Raw genomic sequence first — 16,168 nt, 5'->3', positions numbered from 1 at the left:
CTGATTCCGTGCTTAACATCTGCCTCATTTATTGGCTGGAGAGTGTCCCCGGTCCTCCTCTCAGTGCAGTGTCCAAGGAATCCGGTCTCCAAGCAGGGAAAACATCGCTTTCCCCCTGCCATTCTGTCCTCTACAATTACTCTTACCTCACCCAGACCACTGATGCACAGGTGTGCGGGAGAAAACGTAGACTTCCAGCATTCTCCATGTCTCCTCCACTGAGTCCGGGAATCCGTGACCCAGTGCGGAACGTTACACGGCCTCTCAGCTTTCCGGCGGTAAGTCACTCCAGGAGACAACTTCCGTTTCCGCTTGGCTCCAGCTGGAGGGTTTATTGAGTGTCGGGAGAGGTCAGATTGCTGTCAGGTAAATCAGAGTTGGTGGGGTACTTCTTGATCAGGAATACGAGTGAGACTCTATTCTGGGGATTGTAGAAAAGGGAGAGGCTTAAGTGGGGAAAGATCCTGAGAGTATTGATCTCGAGGGAAGGAGGTCGAAGAACTAGCAAGAGAGAACGATGAAGTCCTGGGGTAGTGAGGGGGGGAGTTTGTAGAAGGACGTGATGAGAATTACTGTGCTTATACTTCTTTCCTCTTTTCCCACCCGAAAACCCCCGCCGCGTGTTTTCTGGTTTACCTTTGAATTGAATAAAATCAGAACAGCCCCAAATGGAGAAATTGTAAAATAAGAATAATTGCAATACCTGCCTCACAAGGAGCCTCTATGGTTTTAAGAAAGGCTTTTCTGGTGTGAATGTTTATGAAAAAAGGAGGGCACAAAAATCGCATTCAGTTTTATAGAGTGACTACTGTTTTTAAATTACACATAAGTAGATGCAGGGACTGGAGGGGACACTAAAAGTTCACTTGTCTTTTATTTTCTGATGTTCTTATTTTCAAGTTTAAAAATGAGGGGTAGTTGGAATATGTACTCGAAAGTCGTTGGTAAACCATAAAATTACATGTGCTATAAGCGGCATTATCCTCTTATTTCGTAGTTAGGGAAAATATGCTAGCCCCAGTTAGCAGAGGTTGATTACCAAATTACATGTTCACTCCAAGAACAAGAAGATAAGATTTTTTTTAATTTCATGATTACATGTTCTTTCTTTGTAGAACTAATAGCCTTGCTGTTTTTTGTCTGAATGGTTCTGAAACTGAAATAATTATCCGTTGCTGAGTCCTTAGCATAATTTGTTATTTTATCTAGTTTTAGTTTCTATTCTGAACTATACATAACAGAAAGGTGTATAAAACATAAATACAGTTAAAGAATTAGAATTAAGCGAACCCTGTGTAACCATCCCTCAGGTTAGAAAATAAAGCATTGCCAATAACTTAGAACTTGCATTCTCAGCAGAGGTGACTGCCCTTCAAGGAGGTAAAAATTGTTCTTGGAGGAGATGTAAAAAAAAAAATCTTAAAGACAAAAAATATTGCAAAGACTACAATGGTTTGTGGCCTCCAAGGAGCCATGGTACTTAAGCAGATATACAGTATATCTGTGGTTTTAAATTTTGTTGGAAGTGGGGGGTGAAAACATCATAAGGAAAAAATAGCCAAAGAATCTCCTTTGGGGTACAAGATTAAAAAAAAAAAAAAGATTGAAAAACACTGCCTTAGAAGCTCCCTGTCTGAGCTTCTGTGATTCTATCTCCTCCACCAAGATGTAGCCACTGTCCTGACTTGTCATAAACATTCACTTATTTCACTTTAATTTTTCCATCTATGATGGCATTTCTAAAAAATGAATTGTTTTGGGATCAAAGTGTATGCATCTTTTGTTTTTACTCACCCTTTCTTTATTTGTGAGATTTGTTCATACTTCTGCATGTAGTTTTTCATTAGGTAATCTGTAGTGTGTCTATTCCATAATTAGCCCATTAATGTGGGGTATTAGGGTCATTTGCAGTTTGGGGCTAGCCACATAAACAGTGTGGCTAAAAGGATTCTTATAAAATATATCTGTTGTTAAAAATATACATATATATCTATTATTACATATAAGAAACATAGGAGTTTTTTATAACAATGCTATCCAAATATAACGCAAGGGCTCATACATAATTTGCAGTTTTCTAGTAGCCATATTAAAAAGGTAAAAAGAAACAAAGTTAATTTAATTTTATATTTCATCTAACCCAGTATATTCAAATATTATTTCACGATGTAATCAGAATTAAAAGTTATTAATGAAATATTTTAGATTTTCTTCATACTGTCTCACAATGTATTTTACATTTGCAGAATATGTATGGTAAATTTTCATAAATATAAACCACTTGATCCAATGTTTATATTTTGTAAAATTTACAGTTGAAAAAGTAGATCTGTTCACCTAAATTGTTCCCAAACATACTTTAAAATTTTTTCAATAACTGGGGCACCTGGGTTGCTTAGTCGGTTGAGCGTCCAGCTTTGGCTCAGATCATGATCTCACCGTGCAGGAGTTTGAGTCGTGTATCAGGCTCATTGCTATCAGCACAGAACCTGCTTCAGATTCTCTGCCTTCCCTTCCCAGCTTGCACACTTTCTCTCAAGGATAAATAAACCTTAAAAACAGGGGCGCCTGGGTGCCTCAGTCGGGTAAGTGTCTGACTTCAGCTTAGGTGATGATCTCACGGTTTACAGGTTCCAGCCCCACGTAGGGCTCTGTGCTGACAGCCCAGAGCCTGGAGCCTGCTTCAGATTCTGTGTCTCCCTCTCTGCCCCCTCCTCCCCCATTTGCACTCTGTCTCTCTCAAAAATAAATGAATATTTTTAAAAATTAAAAAAAAATAAACCTTAAAAACAAATTTTCTAGGGTGCCTGGATAGCTCAGTCAATTAAGTAAGCGTCAGACTTCAGCTTAGGTCATGATCTCGTGGTTTGTGGGTTCAAGCCCTGTGTTGGGCTCTGTACTGACAGCTCAGAGCTTGGAGCCTGCTTCAGATTCTGTGTCTCCCTCTTTCTCTGCTCTGCTCATACTGTCTCTCTCCCTCTAAAATAAATAAACATTAAAAAACATTCCAATGGCTGACTTGAGAATCTCGATTTGAAATTTAAAGTAATTAAAATTACATAAAAATTCTAGCCACACTTCAAGTCCTAGTGGCTGCCATTTTGAACAGTGCAGGTCTAGACTTTAAGGTATTCAGATGTTCAACATTTCTAGGTCAGGCCAGATTTTCACAATGGTTGTGCTAAATCACATTCCTACCACCTGGGTACAAAAGTGGAAAGCATATCACAATGTGTTTTCCTCAAATCTCACAGTCTTGCAAGGTAGGTTTTATGCTCCTGTTACATGAGTAAACAAATTCAGAGAGATTAAATAATATATACCCAGGAGTTTATAGCTATTAATGGTGCATCCGGGATTTAATGTCAGATCTATACAGCACTAAAGTCTACATGTTAGTAGAATTCTGAACTTCCGTCAAGTGATTGGGATATCATTGTTTGATTTATGGCTATTTGGAGATGGAAATAATTTTTAAAAGAAAACAAAAGATTCCCTAGAAATTGTGCTCAACTTTTTGAAAAGTCATTGAAGTATTTGATTTCAGTAAGGGACTCTTTCTGAAATAGTTTAATGAGGTAAAAGGGAAAACACATAGAATTTATTAAAGGAAATTAGGAGAAATGAGTGTATGTATACTTTCAAGTTATCTTTCAAAGATTTATCTCCCAAATTACTTAGTATTTTGAACACAGTAATATTATAACTTTGAAATAGCCTTCATACATGGTAATCCTTCCATTTTTATTTTCCTAAGTCAAGCTATTTTATCAAAAAATGTTGACGCTTTGTATTCTCTTCCAAGTATATTAATAGTCAATTAGACTAATATTCTAGAATTGATATTTGCCAAAATATGGGTTTGTCTTATAATCTCTAAAGATTTTTGGAATGAAACAGAACATTTTTTTAAAAAATGGTTTGAAGAAGCCAAGACAGCATTCTAATTAAACACTTCTAAAATTATTTCTTTTATAGTAACGTATTGAATCTCAAAAGTTAGGCTGAAATGTGAAGCTATAATTTTTTCCCTTTATATTATTGAATCCACCAAATAATAATAATAATGAAATAATGAATCAAATGACTCACTTGAAATTGTGAATGTTTTTTTCCTTGTGTTTGATAGCTTTGGTTTTCACGTTTTTTTTAATGTAAAAATCATCAAAATAATGTTTTGTGATTATCTTAATATGTCTAAATATTAAGGTTGGTTAATTTGTCAGAATTACTATGTATAATTTCCACCCTTCCCCATATCCTGAGAACTGTTGTTTAATGGTATGAGCATTTCACATAATGTGCCTTGAGTATACACTATGTAATAATTACCTCTGTCTTCTAAAATGCAGCATAAGAGCCCTGCCTTATTATGGGGCCTGTTTATAGTTATAAATGCAGATGTAATGGTAATAATTATTTGGTTTTATTTCTGGACAGTGGTGATTATAGAATTGCTACTGTTAACCTTAAAGGGGGTATTAATTCATACCCCCTTAATTTGAAATTCATAGCAATTGAACTGGGGAGTGATCTGAAGTTTATTTTTACATTATCTATAAAAATAACACCAGTGGGTGTGGGGCTCCTGGCTGGCTCAGTCAGCAGAGTATGTGACTCTTGTTGTGGGGGTGTCAAGCCCCATCTCAAGTATAGAGATTATAAATAAATAAACTTTAAAAAAATAACACTAGTAAAACTGGTCTTTATTATAGCCATTACGGGAATATTTTATTTAAGGAGACTTTGGAGTCCTAAGGTCTCCATTGGTCTAATTCAGGAGTCAGCAAATCAGAGCCTGCTGGCCAAATCTAACCCATTGCCTATTTGTGTACTGCCTGTGAGCTAAGAATGGGTTTTACAGATGAACATTTGGAATGAATTTAATAACTAAGGAATGCTAACTTTGTGCTCCAGTTAAGAAAAATGTTATCCCCAGAAAGGGGAATTTCATTTTTTTCATCAGACCTGTTTTACAAAAAATTGTACTGAGTTATTATTATATTTTGAAGTTTATGAATAAAATTTTTTATTTCATTATATAACTACCTCAAAATATCCTTCTTAAAAAAATGTTTATTTATTTTTTGAGCGAGAGAGAGAAAGAGAGCAAGCCGGGGAGGAGCAGAGAGAGACAGGGAGAGAGAAATCCCAGACTCTGCACTGTAAGGGGGGCTCAAGCTCACAAACTGAGATCATGACTTGAGCAGAAACCAAGAGCCAGAAGCTTAACCAACTGACCCACCCAGATACCCTATCTACAAAATATCCTTGATTTTACCTCTTGTTTCACAAAGCCCAAGATATTTACTATCTGGCTCTTTACAGAAAAATCTCATATGATCATAGATATTTAAACACAGTAACATTGCATTTTGAAAGAATCATCTAAACAAAGCAGGTTGTTGTTAGGCATAATTACACATTATGAAAGGACTAGAAAGAAGGAAACAGTATTGCTTAGAAGTTAGGGGCAAGGGCTGTGAAACCAAACTGCAAGGTTCAAAACCAATTGTATCATTTACTATTTTTGTTACCTTCAGAAAGTTACCTTGTCGGAGTTTCATTGTCTCCATCTGTAATATGGTGATAATAACCGTAATTTAAGTTCAAAGAGTTGTTTTAGGAGTAATGGAATTAATACATGTTAAAGCACTTTGGTTCTCCTGGCACACGGAGCACAATAAATGTTTGCTGTTCTTATAATGAAGAAAGTAACAAAATAGTAAATAGCTATCTCTGAATGGTGGGACTATTGATTTTTTCTTTTTAAATTTTGTGCATGTGTATTTCCTAACTGAATGTAAACTAGTTATGTAATAAGATGCTGTTTTATAAAACCTATTAACTCAGAATTTTCAAGTATTTATTTGACTTTCTTTTTAAAACAATAACAAAAAGGGGCGTCTGGGTGGCTCAGTCGGTTAGGCTCTGACTTCGGCTCAGGTCATGATCTCATGTTTGTGGGTTCGAGCCCCGCGTCGGGCTCTGTGTTGATAAGCTCGGAGCCTGGAGCCTGCTTCCAATTCTGTGTCTCCCTCTCTCTCTCTCTCTCTGCCCCTTCCCCTCTCATGCTCTGTCTCTCTCTGTATCAAAAATGAATAAAACATTTAAAAAAATTTTTAAAAACATTAACAAATGTTTAGGTATTTTATATCTACAATCTGCATAGTGAACGGGTGCTTGATATCTACCATCTACATATTTCTTTTGTGTTAATCTTATCCTTTAGACATGGCCCACGGACACGGACATGAACATGGTCATAGCAAACTAAAACTTCCAGATTATAAACAATGGAAGATAGAAGGGACGCCATTAGAAACTGTCCAGGAGAAGCTGGCTGCACGAGGGCTAAGGGATCCCTGGGGCCGGTAAGAATAATTAAATAATTCACAGAGAAATTTATTCCAGAGGATCAGTATCTAAGTTCCTTATCTTTTTTTTTAAATTGTTTTAATTATTCTAGGTTCTTTGTGTTTACATTTAAATTTTAAAATGAGCTTTTCAGTTTCTACAATAAGGCTGCTTGGATTTTAATTGAGATCACGTTAACCCAGAGCTCAGTTAGGGACAATTGATGTCTTAACAAGTTGAATACCTATATTGAACACCTGAAACTAATATTACACTGTCTATTAACTAACTGGAATTTAAATAAAAACTAAAAAAAAACCCCAAACAAACTAAAAACTTGATGTCTTAACAATACTGAGTCTTGAAATCTATGGACAGTTTAGATTCTGTTTAATTTTCTCAGCAGTGTTTTATTGCTTTATATACAAGTACTATGTAGATTTTGTTAAATTAATCCTGAATTATTCCATATTTTTGTGCTATTTGTAAATGATATTGTTAAACTTAAATTTTCAATTTTCTTTGCTAAAATATGAAAACACAATCAAGTTTTATATATTGACTTTGTATCTTGTTACTTTGCTAAATTCACATTTTTCTTCTAGCAGAATTTTTTTACAGATTTCTTAGACTTAATTAGGTGATCATTTTGTCTAAGATCAGTGTTACTTCCTCCTTTTCAATTTGTAAACTTTTTTATTTCTTGTATTATTATACTGGCTAACACTTCTAGCATAATGTTGAATAAAAGTGGTATAAGCAAACACCCTTGCCTTGTTGGTAACTAGGGGAAAGCATTCAGTCTTTCACCACTAAATATATTAGTTGTAGGTTGGTCATAGATGCCTTCATCAAGTTGTGGAGTTCTCTTTAGTGGTAAATGCTTTTTCTGCATCTATTGAGATGCTCACATCATTGTTTTATGCTGTTAATATTATTAATTACTCTTATTGATTTTAAAATTTCAAACCAATCTTGCATTCCTAAAGAATAAACGCTTCATCATGATGTTATTCTTTCATGTATTGCTAGATTCAGTTTTCTAAAATTCTCTTGAGAATATTTCCATCTATGTTCATGAAGAATATTACTCTGTAGCTTTCTTCTAATATCTTTGTCTGGTTTTGGTATCTGAATTAGATGTGATTAACTCTCATGTATTTTACCAAATCAGATTTTTTAGAGTTTAAGTGTATTTTGTTTTTCATAACATGGTTTTTTCCACTTATTTATCCCTACCTATGAGAGACTTTTTTTCACTAGGGCTCTTCGACTTGTTTCCTTCTCTCGGTTCAGGAGACTCAGAAGAATGACTGCCAGAGCAGGAAGTCAGTTCTAAAGTTCAGGCTGCTAAACAGGGATAAGCTGTGAGCCTCTGGAATAGTAATAATAATGTTGAGTGTTACATACCCTCTGTGCCAGAATATGTCATACCTTACCCTGTTTAATCTTGATAATAATGGTGTAAGGTAGATAGTAATCATCACTGAATAAAAGCAGAAGGAAGCCCTGACAGGTTAAGTAAATTGTCCAGCCTAAAAGGCTGTGAATCTAAGTGGCAGAGCAAAGTTTAATACCCAAATTTTTAACTTCCCCTTTATATGATGCTGTAATGACTGTCATGGGCAAAGCCACGCAGCTGACCGGTAATGAATAGGCTGTAGTGAGCCTTGCGTTTGAGAATTCTGTAGAATCCTGTTTATTAATGGCTGTGAAATGTGAAATCATCAAGTCTTTTTTCTTCTGTTTTATATGTGAAATGTGGGCACACAGACCTAATTATCTTGCATCACAAAAAGACTCCTATTGTGATACACTTAGATTATCTTATGTAGGGTTGCATATAAGTCTGTTAGAAAAATGAAAATTAAATCTGTTTTACTCAGTAAATGTACATATGTTGTGTGTGATTATAATTTTTCCCTTTTTTTCCCCTCTAGCAATGAAGCTTGGAGATACATGGGTGGCTTTGCAAACAATGTTTCCTTTGTTGGCGCGTTATTAAAAGGATTCAAATGGGGATTTGCTGCATTTGTGATAGCTGTAGGGGCTGAATACTACCTGGAGTCCCAGGATAAGGATAAGAAGCATCATTGAAGATAACACCTGAAAGTATCTTAAAGGCTTCTTAACTCTTCTATAAAAATAAGATTTCTTCAGTGTAGCCTACTTGTCTGTGTGTTTTTCCCTAAGAATACTAGTAAGATTTAATAAAGTAAGAATACATGTGCTGGTCTGTTTTTGTCATTCTTTAAAAACAAAAATGTCTTGGGGCACAAAGGTGCTCAGTTGGTAGAGCATAGGACTCCAGATCTTGGGGTCATGGGTTCAAGCCCCACATTTGGTGTAAAGAATACTTAAAGTCTCAAGGCATATCAGATTTGGTTTGAAATATGTGGGGGGATTGAGTACCTAGCAGAACACTAGCATATATTTGACCAAATGGATATGTTCTAATGGGTTTTGTTTTCTGTTTTTTTTCCAGGGTTTTTTTAGTTGTGATTAATGTTTGCCATCTTAACTAGTTTTAAGTGTGCAGTCCATAGTATTAAATACATTCAAAATGTGTAACCATCACCACGGTCCATCCATCTTTTAAAACTGAAAGTCTACACCTACTAAACAAGAAGTTCCCATTTCCCCATCTCCTAGCCCTTGGCAGCCACTGTTCTATTTTCCATCTCTATGATTTTGACTACTCAAAAGTACCTCATAAATGGAATCATATGGTATTTGTCTCTTTGTAACTGGCTTATTTCACTTGGCGTAATGTCCTCAAGTTTCATCCATTTCGTAGCATGGGTCAGAATTTCCTCTTATTAAATCTGAATAGTGTTCCATTGTATGTATACGCTACGTTTTGTTTATCCATTATTGATGGACACTTGGTTTTCTTCTACATTTTAGAGATTGTGAATAGGGGCGCCTGGGTGGCTCAGTCGGTTAAGCCTCCGACTTCGGCTTAGGTCAGATTTCACGTTCGTGGGTTCGAGCCCCGCGTCAGGCTCTGTGCTGACGGCTAGCTCAGAGCCTGGAGCCTGCTTCCGGTTCTGTGTCTCCTTCTCTCCCTGCCCCTCCCCCTCTCATGCTCTGTCTCTCTCTGTATCAAAAATTAATAAAAAAACATTAAAATAATTTTAGAGATTGTGAATAATGCTACTATGAACATGCGTGCACTCCAATGTATTTTTAAACTTTTTTTCAATGTTTTATTTATTTTTGATACAGAGAGAGACAGAGCATGAGAGGGGGAGGGGCAGGGAGAGAAGGAGACACAGAACCGGAAGCAGGCTCCAGGCTCTGAGCTAGCCGTCAGCACAGAGGCTGACGCGGGGCTCAAACCCACGAACGTGAGATCTGACCTGAGCCGAAGTCGGAGGCTTAACCGACTGAGCCACCCAGGCGCCCCTCCAATGTATTTTTAAATGGGAGTTGGCCTCGCTGTTTTTACCATCCTCCAGAGGTGCTATGGATTATACTATAAAACAATTTGCAGCCCTATTCTGGTTGACATATCCATGTATTGTGTTCATTTTTCTTTATTGTGATATTATCTACTCTTGCCTTATCCTCATAATGTGAAAAGTTTCACATTTTTTTCTGTATTTCTAAAATAAACTACGCATTCTTCCTATATTGAATTTTTAAATTTTAATTAAATTTCTTTTTTTAATGTTTATTATTTATTATTGAGAGAGAGAGAGACAGAGTGCAAGCAGGGGAGGGTTAGAGGGAGAGGGAGACACAGAATTGAAAGCAGGCTCCAGGTTCCAAGCTGTCAGCACAGAGCCCGACGTGGAGCTCAAACTCACAAACCATGAGATCATGACCTGAGCCAAAGTTGAATGTACAACCGACTGAGCCACCCAGGTGCCCCTAATTAAATTTCTAGGTAAAGTTGAGACTTTTAACTCAGCTTCTTGAAGAGAGGTAAGATTTTTGTTTAAATAACAAAGTTAATATAAAACTCCAGGATGATTTTTTTTCTTTGTAAATTTCTTCTTTATAAACATAAACTTGAGAAATCACTAAATACATGAGGTAAGAATTTCTAATAAGCTGATAGTAGTAAATGGAATGTGGTCAAATGAAATAATAAAAAAAGACTGCAAAAGGTAAGAAGAGTGTTTAAGAAGGAACTAAGAACGAGGAAAAATAAAAATAGCAAGATGGTAGACTTAATCATATAAATAAGTACATTAAATGTAAGTGGTCTGAAATTGAACTCAAACGTTCCAATTAAAACACAGGTTGTTATGGGCACCTGACTGCCTCAGTTGGCAAAGCATTCGACTCTTGATCTTGGGGGTGTGAGCTCAAGCCCCACATTGGGTGTAGAGATTACTTAAAAATAAAATCTCATGGGCTCCTGGGTGACTCAGTTGTTTGAGTGTCCAACTCTTGATTTTGGCTCAGCTCATGATCTCAGTCCGGATCAAGTCTCATGTTGGGCTCCACACTGACAGGGAGCTTGATTAAGATTCTCTCTCTCCCTCTGCCCCTTTCTCCCACTCATGTTCTCTCTTTCTCTAAAATAAAATTAAAATAAAATATTAAAAAATCTTTAGGAAAAACCCCCCCACAAAACACAGATTGTCAGCTTTGGCAAAAAAGCAAAGCCCACCCATAAGCTGTTTACATGAAATTCCTTTAAAATGTAAGGTAGGGGCTCCTGGTTGGCTCAGTCGGTTAAGCATCAGACTTTGGCTCAGGTCATGATCTTGCATGGTGGGTTCAAGCCCCACATCAGGCTCTGTGCTGACAACTAGCTTGGAGCCTGGATCCTGTCTTCAGATTCTGTGTTTTCTTCTCTCTCTGACCCTCCCCAACTTGCGCTGTCTCTCTCTGTCTCTCAAAAATAAATTTAAAAAATTAAAATGTAAGTAGCATAATGGAAAAAGTATACTGTGCAAACAGGAATGAAAATATTGACAAAAGAGTTTCATAATAAAGACCACTCCATAATAATGGATGATTCAGCTTATTAAGACATAAAACTCTGAAATGTATATGCATAGAGTTTTAAATTACATGAAACAAAAGCAAGTAGATCTAAAAGGAGAAATAGGCAAATCCACAATTATAGTTGAAGATTTCAACAGTTGTTTTGCAGTAATTGATAGAAAAAGCAGAAAATTATCTAGGCTATAGAACGCTCGAACAACACTATAGCTTGAAATAATATTTAAAGACCACTCTACCCCCAAAACAGTAGAGCATTCATTCTTTTCAAGTATGTCTGAAACATTGATCACAACAGACATTCTGAGTCATAAAGCAATATATTTAAGAGAACTGAAATTACACAAAACATTCTCGGATCAAAAGAAATTAGATTAAAAATAACATCTGAAAAATCCACCAATATTTGAAAATTGGAAGACACACTTGTAAATACCCCTCCTCAAAAAAGAAGTCTAGGGAAATTAGAAATTCTTGACTGAATAAAATGAAAATACAAATGCCAAAATTTGTAGGATACAACTAATAAGACTGACCTCTAGCTAAAGTGATAAAAATAGACACAAATTAAGAATATTGGTGGGGCACCTGGGTGGCTCAGTCGGTTAAGCATCCGACTTCGGCTCAGGTCATGATCTCAAGGTTTGTGGGTTCGAGCCCAGCGTCGGGCTCTGTGCTGACAGCTCAGAGCCTGCAGCCTGCTTCAGATTCTGTGTCTCTCTCCCCTCCCCCACTCACGCTTAAAGCTCACTCAAGAAGTGGGTAACCTGTGGTGCCTGACTGTCTCAGTCAGTGGTGTGTGTAACTCCCAGAGTCATAAGTTCAGAACCTGTGTTGGGTGTAGAACTTACTTTAAAAAAAAAAAAAAAAGTAGACAGCCTGCATAGCTATGAGTAAACTCATTAGCTGGGCAAGGTGCAGAAAAGATGGAAAGCGCAGTGTTTGACACATTTATGATAGAAAATAATAATAATCTTTCTCTCCTATTTTCAAGTTTTTCTTATCCATCACAATTTTTTCTGGAAATAAGGAGTGAAGTTTTCCTTATATTCTGTTCATTTGAAAGCTATTGCTTTAATTTCTTGGGAGCTGCAAAGCATACAAACCACTATCAGCTATCTCCATAGCTTAGACTAGAACTAAATGTGATATTCATTCTTAAAATGTATGATCAAAGGACAATTGGAAATAACATCGATTATGTATTAGCTAGACTCATAAATAAGAACTGTAGATGATTATATATGAAAATATTATTAGCCCCATTTTGTATGTAAGGCAAGTCCATAGTCAAGTAACAAAGCCTATGACGGCGCAGCTAGTAAGCTCCAGAGTTAGATTTTCAATCCAGGTCTGACTCCATAGTAAGCACTATAGTACACTAGCTATGTTGTCTGTGATAAGTACTAGAAGATGCCATAGAATTATTCTTTTGGATCTTTTTTCAGAACTATCTAATTATGCTGGAAGTAAACTGTAGGGATTTTTAAAAATCTAAATTATGGCATGTAATATTTAATGAAAAACAGCAAATAATGAATATTGTAATTTTTGTGTATTCCTGTACTTTGTTTTGTTTTCAAAATTCATTTAATTTAGAGAGCTAGAGAAAGAACGCACGCGTGTACGTGGGACAGAATCCCAAGCAGACTCCATGCCATCAGACTGTCTGCACGGGGGCTCAACGTGAGACTCGAATTGAAGCTAGATCCTAAGGAACCGTGAGATCATGACCTAAGCCGAAATCAAGAGTCAGATGCTCAACCAACAGAGCCACCAGGCACCCCTGTATTCTTGTACTTTGAAGGAAACTCTATTTTGATACACCTAGTGAAAGTGGTTCACACCTTTTTAAAAAAGCAACATGAGAGAGCACTTCAGGGGACAAAGTGGTATGGAAAATGTATGTAACGACAAAAACATGGAAAGAAGAGAAATTTACCCATGTGAATGGTTAATATGATAGAAGAAACAAATTAGAAAATGAAAATGAGGGGCTCCTGGGTGGCTCAGTCGGTTAAGCCTCCGGCTTCGGCTCAGGTCAGATCTCACGTTCATGGGTTCGAGCCCCGCGTCAGGCTCTGTGCTGACTCTAGCTCAGAGCCTGGAGCCTGCTTCAGATTCTGTGTCTCCTTCTCTCTCTGCCCCTCCCCCTCTCATGCTCTGTCTCTCTGTATCAAAAATAAATAAAATATTAAAAAAAAAAAGAAAATGAAAATGAAAAGAAGGGTTTGCAGGATATTGGAAGCAGTAAAAAGAAGTAGAACTTAGTATTCAATGTATATTTACAGCCATGGGGCATATTTACAGTCATCCACTTGCTGCTTCAATCAAATGTAAATTTTATTGATACTGTGGAAATGAAGATGCTATATATTGGGTTTCAAAGGAAATGCAGTCTGATATTAATGTAAATTTGTTTAATTTCATAGAAAGAGGACATTGGCAAAGCCTGCTTAATTAGGAGCTAGAGAGAAGTGTTCCAGTAGAAATAATTTCAGTCCTATCCTTCATTCTTCTTTTTCTCTTCCCTATTTCTGATATTTACCATTTTTCTTTGAAAAAGTTGGTTATCAGATCATAGATTCCTTTTCTAACATTATGGTTCCCCAAATGGGGTAAATACAAGTCAGGGAATGTGCAAGACCATCCACTGGTGAGAGAAGAGAAAACATTTAGGTTTACATATGTATTTTTCCTTTTTTTTTTAAAAGTATATGCCCCCTATGTTTATTGCAGCATTATTTGGGCTTATATATATTTTTTCATATTTAATAAAAATGAATTCAATTTTGCTAATGTTTATTGTAGAGATTGGCAGTGAGATTTCCCCTCATTTGGTGAATTCCAAGTGTAATCCAATGTTCCAATGTTCCAAGCTAACATACAGTGTATACAGTGTGCTCCTGGTTTCAGGACTAGATTCCCATTATTCATCACTCACATACAACACTCAGTGCTCATCCCAACAAGTGCCTTCCTAAATGCCTGTCACCCATTTTCCCCTCCTCACCAACCCCCAATCAACCCTCAGTTTGTTCTTTGTATTTAAGAGCCTCTTATGGTTTGCTTCCCTCTCTTTTTAAAACTATTTTTCCTCCTTCCCTTCCCCCATGGTTTTCTGTTAAGTTTCCCAAATTCCACATATGGAGTGAAAACATATGATATCTGTCTTTCTCTGACTGACTTATTTCACTTAGCATAGTACTCTCCAGTTCCATCCACGTTGTTGCAAATGACAAGATTTCATTCTTTCTCATTGCCAAGTACTATTTCATTGTATATACATACCACATCTCTATCCATACACCAGTTGATGGACATTTGAGCTCTTTCCATTATTTGGCTATTTTTGACAGTGCTAGTATAAACACTGAGGTACATGTGCCCCTGTGAATCCGTACTCCTATATCCCTTGGATAAATTCCTAGTAGTGCTATTGCTGGGTCATAGGGTAGTTCTATTTTTAATTTTTTGGAGGCTCTCCACTGTTTCTGCACCAGTTTGCATCCCTACCAACAGTGCAAGAGGGTTCCTGTTTCTTCACATTCTCACCAACATCTGTTGTTGCCACTCTGCTGATGTGAGGTGATATCTCAATGTGGTTTTGATTTGTAATTTCCTGATGATGAGTGATGTTGAGCACCTTTTCATGTGTTTGTTGGCCATCTAAATGTCTTCTTAGGATAAGTGTCTATTTATGTCTTCTGCCCATTTCTTCACTGGATTATTTTTTGGGTGTTGAGTTTGATAAGTTCTTTATAGATTTTGAATACTAGCTCTTTATATGATATGTTACTTGCAAATATCTTCTCCCATTCTATTGGTTACATTTTAGTTTTGTTGATTGTTTCATTTGCTGTGCAGCAGCTTTTTATCTTGATGAGGTCCCAATAGTTCATTTTTGCTTTTATTTCCCTTGCCTATGGAGAAAATGTTGAGTAAGAAGTTGCTGCACCTGAGGTCAAAGAGGGTGTTGCCTATTCGCTACTCTAGGGTTTTGATGGTTTCCTGTCTCACATTAAGTCTTTCATCTATTTTGAGTTTATTGTGTATGGTTAAGGAAGTAGTCTAGTGCCATTCTTCTGCATGTTGCTGTCCAGTTCTCCCATCACCATTTGCTAAAGAGACTCTTTTTTTCCATTGGATACTCTTTCCTGCTTTGTCAAAGATTAGTTGGCCATATGGTTGTGGGTCCATTTCCAGGTTCTCTATTCTATACTATTGGTCTGTGTGTCTGTTTTTGTGTCAATACCTTACTGTCTTGATGATGACAGCTTTGTAGTAAGGGCTGAAGTTTGGTATTGTGATGCCTCCCACCTTGGTTTTCTTTTTCAACATTACTTTGGCTATTCAGGGTCTTTTGTGTCTCCATACAAATTTTGGGATTATTTGTTCTAGTTCTGAGAATAATGCTAGTGCAATTTTGATTAGGATTGCATTGAATATGTAGATTTCTTTGGGTAGTATTGACATTTTAATAATATTTGTTCTTCCAATCCATGAGCATAGAATTTTTTCCATTTCTTTGTGTCTTCTTCAATTTCTTTCATAAGTGAGGGTAGAAGGAACATATCTTGACATCATAAAAGCCATATATGAAGCTACACAGCTAATATCATCCTCAATGGGAAAAAACAGGGAAATCTCTCCTGGGATCAGGAACACAACAGAGATGTCCACTCTCACCATTGTTTTTAACATAGTGTTGGAAGTTCTAGCCTCAGCAGTCAGAAAACAAAATGAAATAAAAGGCAACCAAATTGGCAAAGAATCAAACTTTCACTTTTTGCAGATGACATGACACTCTACATGGAAAACCTGAAACACTCCACCAAAAAGCTATTAG

General features: G+C 36.6%; 1 protein-coding gene across 2 annotated transcripts; it reads left to right on the top strand.

Annotated features, from left to right (window-relative positions):
• Positions 1 to 130: 130 nt before the first annotated feature.
• Positions 131 to 8,587, top strand: NDUFB3 (NADH:ubiquinone oxidoreductase subunit B3). 2 transcript variants are annotated; one of them, XM_029934105.1, is made up of 3 exons: positions 131 to 278; positions 6,233 to 6,374; positions 8,298 to 8,587. In XM_029934105.1, exons 2-3 carry the CDS (start codon positions 6,235 to 6,237, stop codon positions 8,452 to 8,454), a joined length of 297 nt encoding a protein of 98 aa, XP_029789965.1. In that variant the 5' UTR covers positions 131 to 278; positions 6,233 to 6,234; the 3' UTR covers positions 8,455 to 8,587. The 2 variants fall into 2 exon arrangements, with proteins under 2 accessions (XP_029789965.1, XP_029789964.1); XM_029934104.1 differs by lacking the exon at positions 131 to 278 and adding an exon at positions 282 to 366.
• Positions 8,588 to 16,168: the final 7,581 nt, after the last annotated feature.

The sequence above is a fragment of the Suricata suricatta genome, chromosome 3 (assembly GCF_006229205.1).
Source record: "Suricata suricatta isolate VVHF042 chromosome 3, meerkat_22Aug2017_6uvM2_HiC, whole genome shotgun sequence".
Classification (NCBI taxonomy): Eukaryota; Metazoa; Chordata; class Mammalia; order Carnivora; family Herpestidae; genus Suricata; species Suricata suricatta.
The sequence above is the reverse complement of the archived record's forward strand: the minus strand, read 5'-3'. Positions and strand labels throughout refer to the sequence as shown.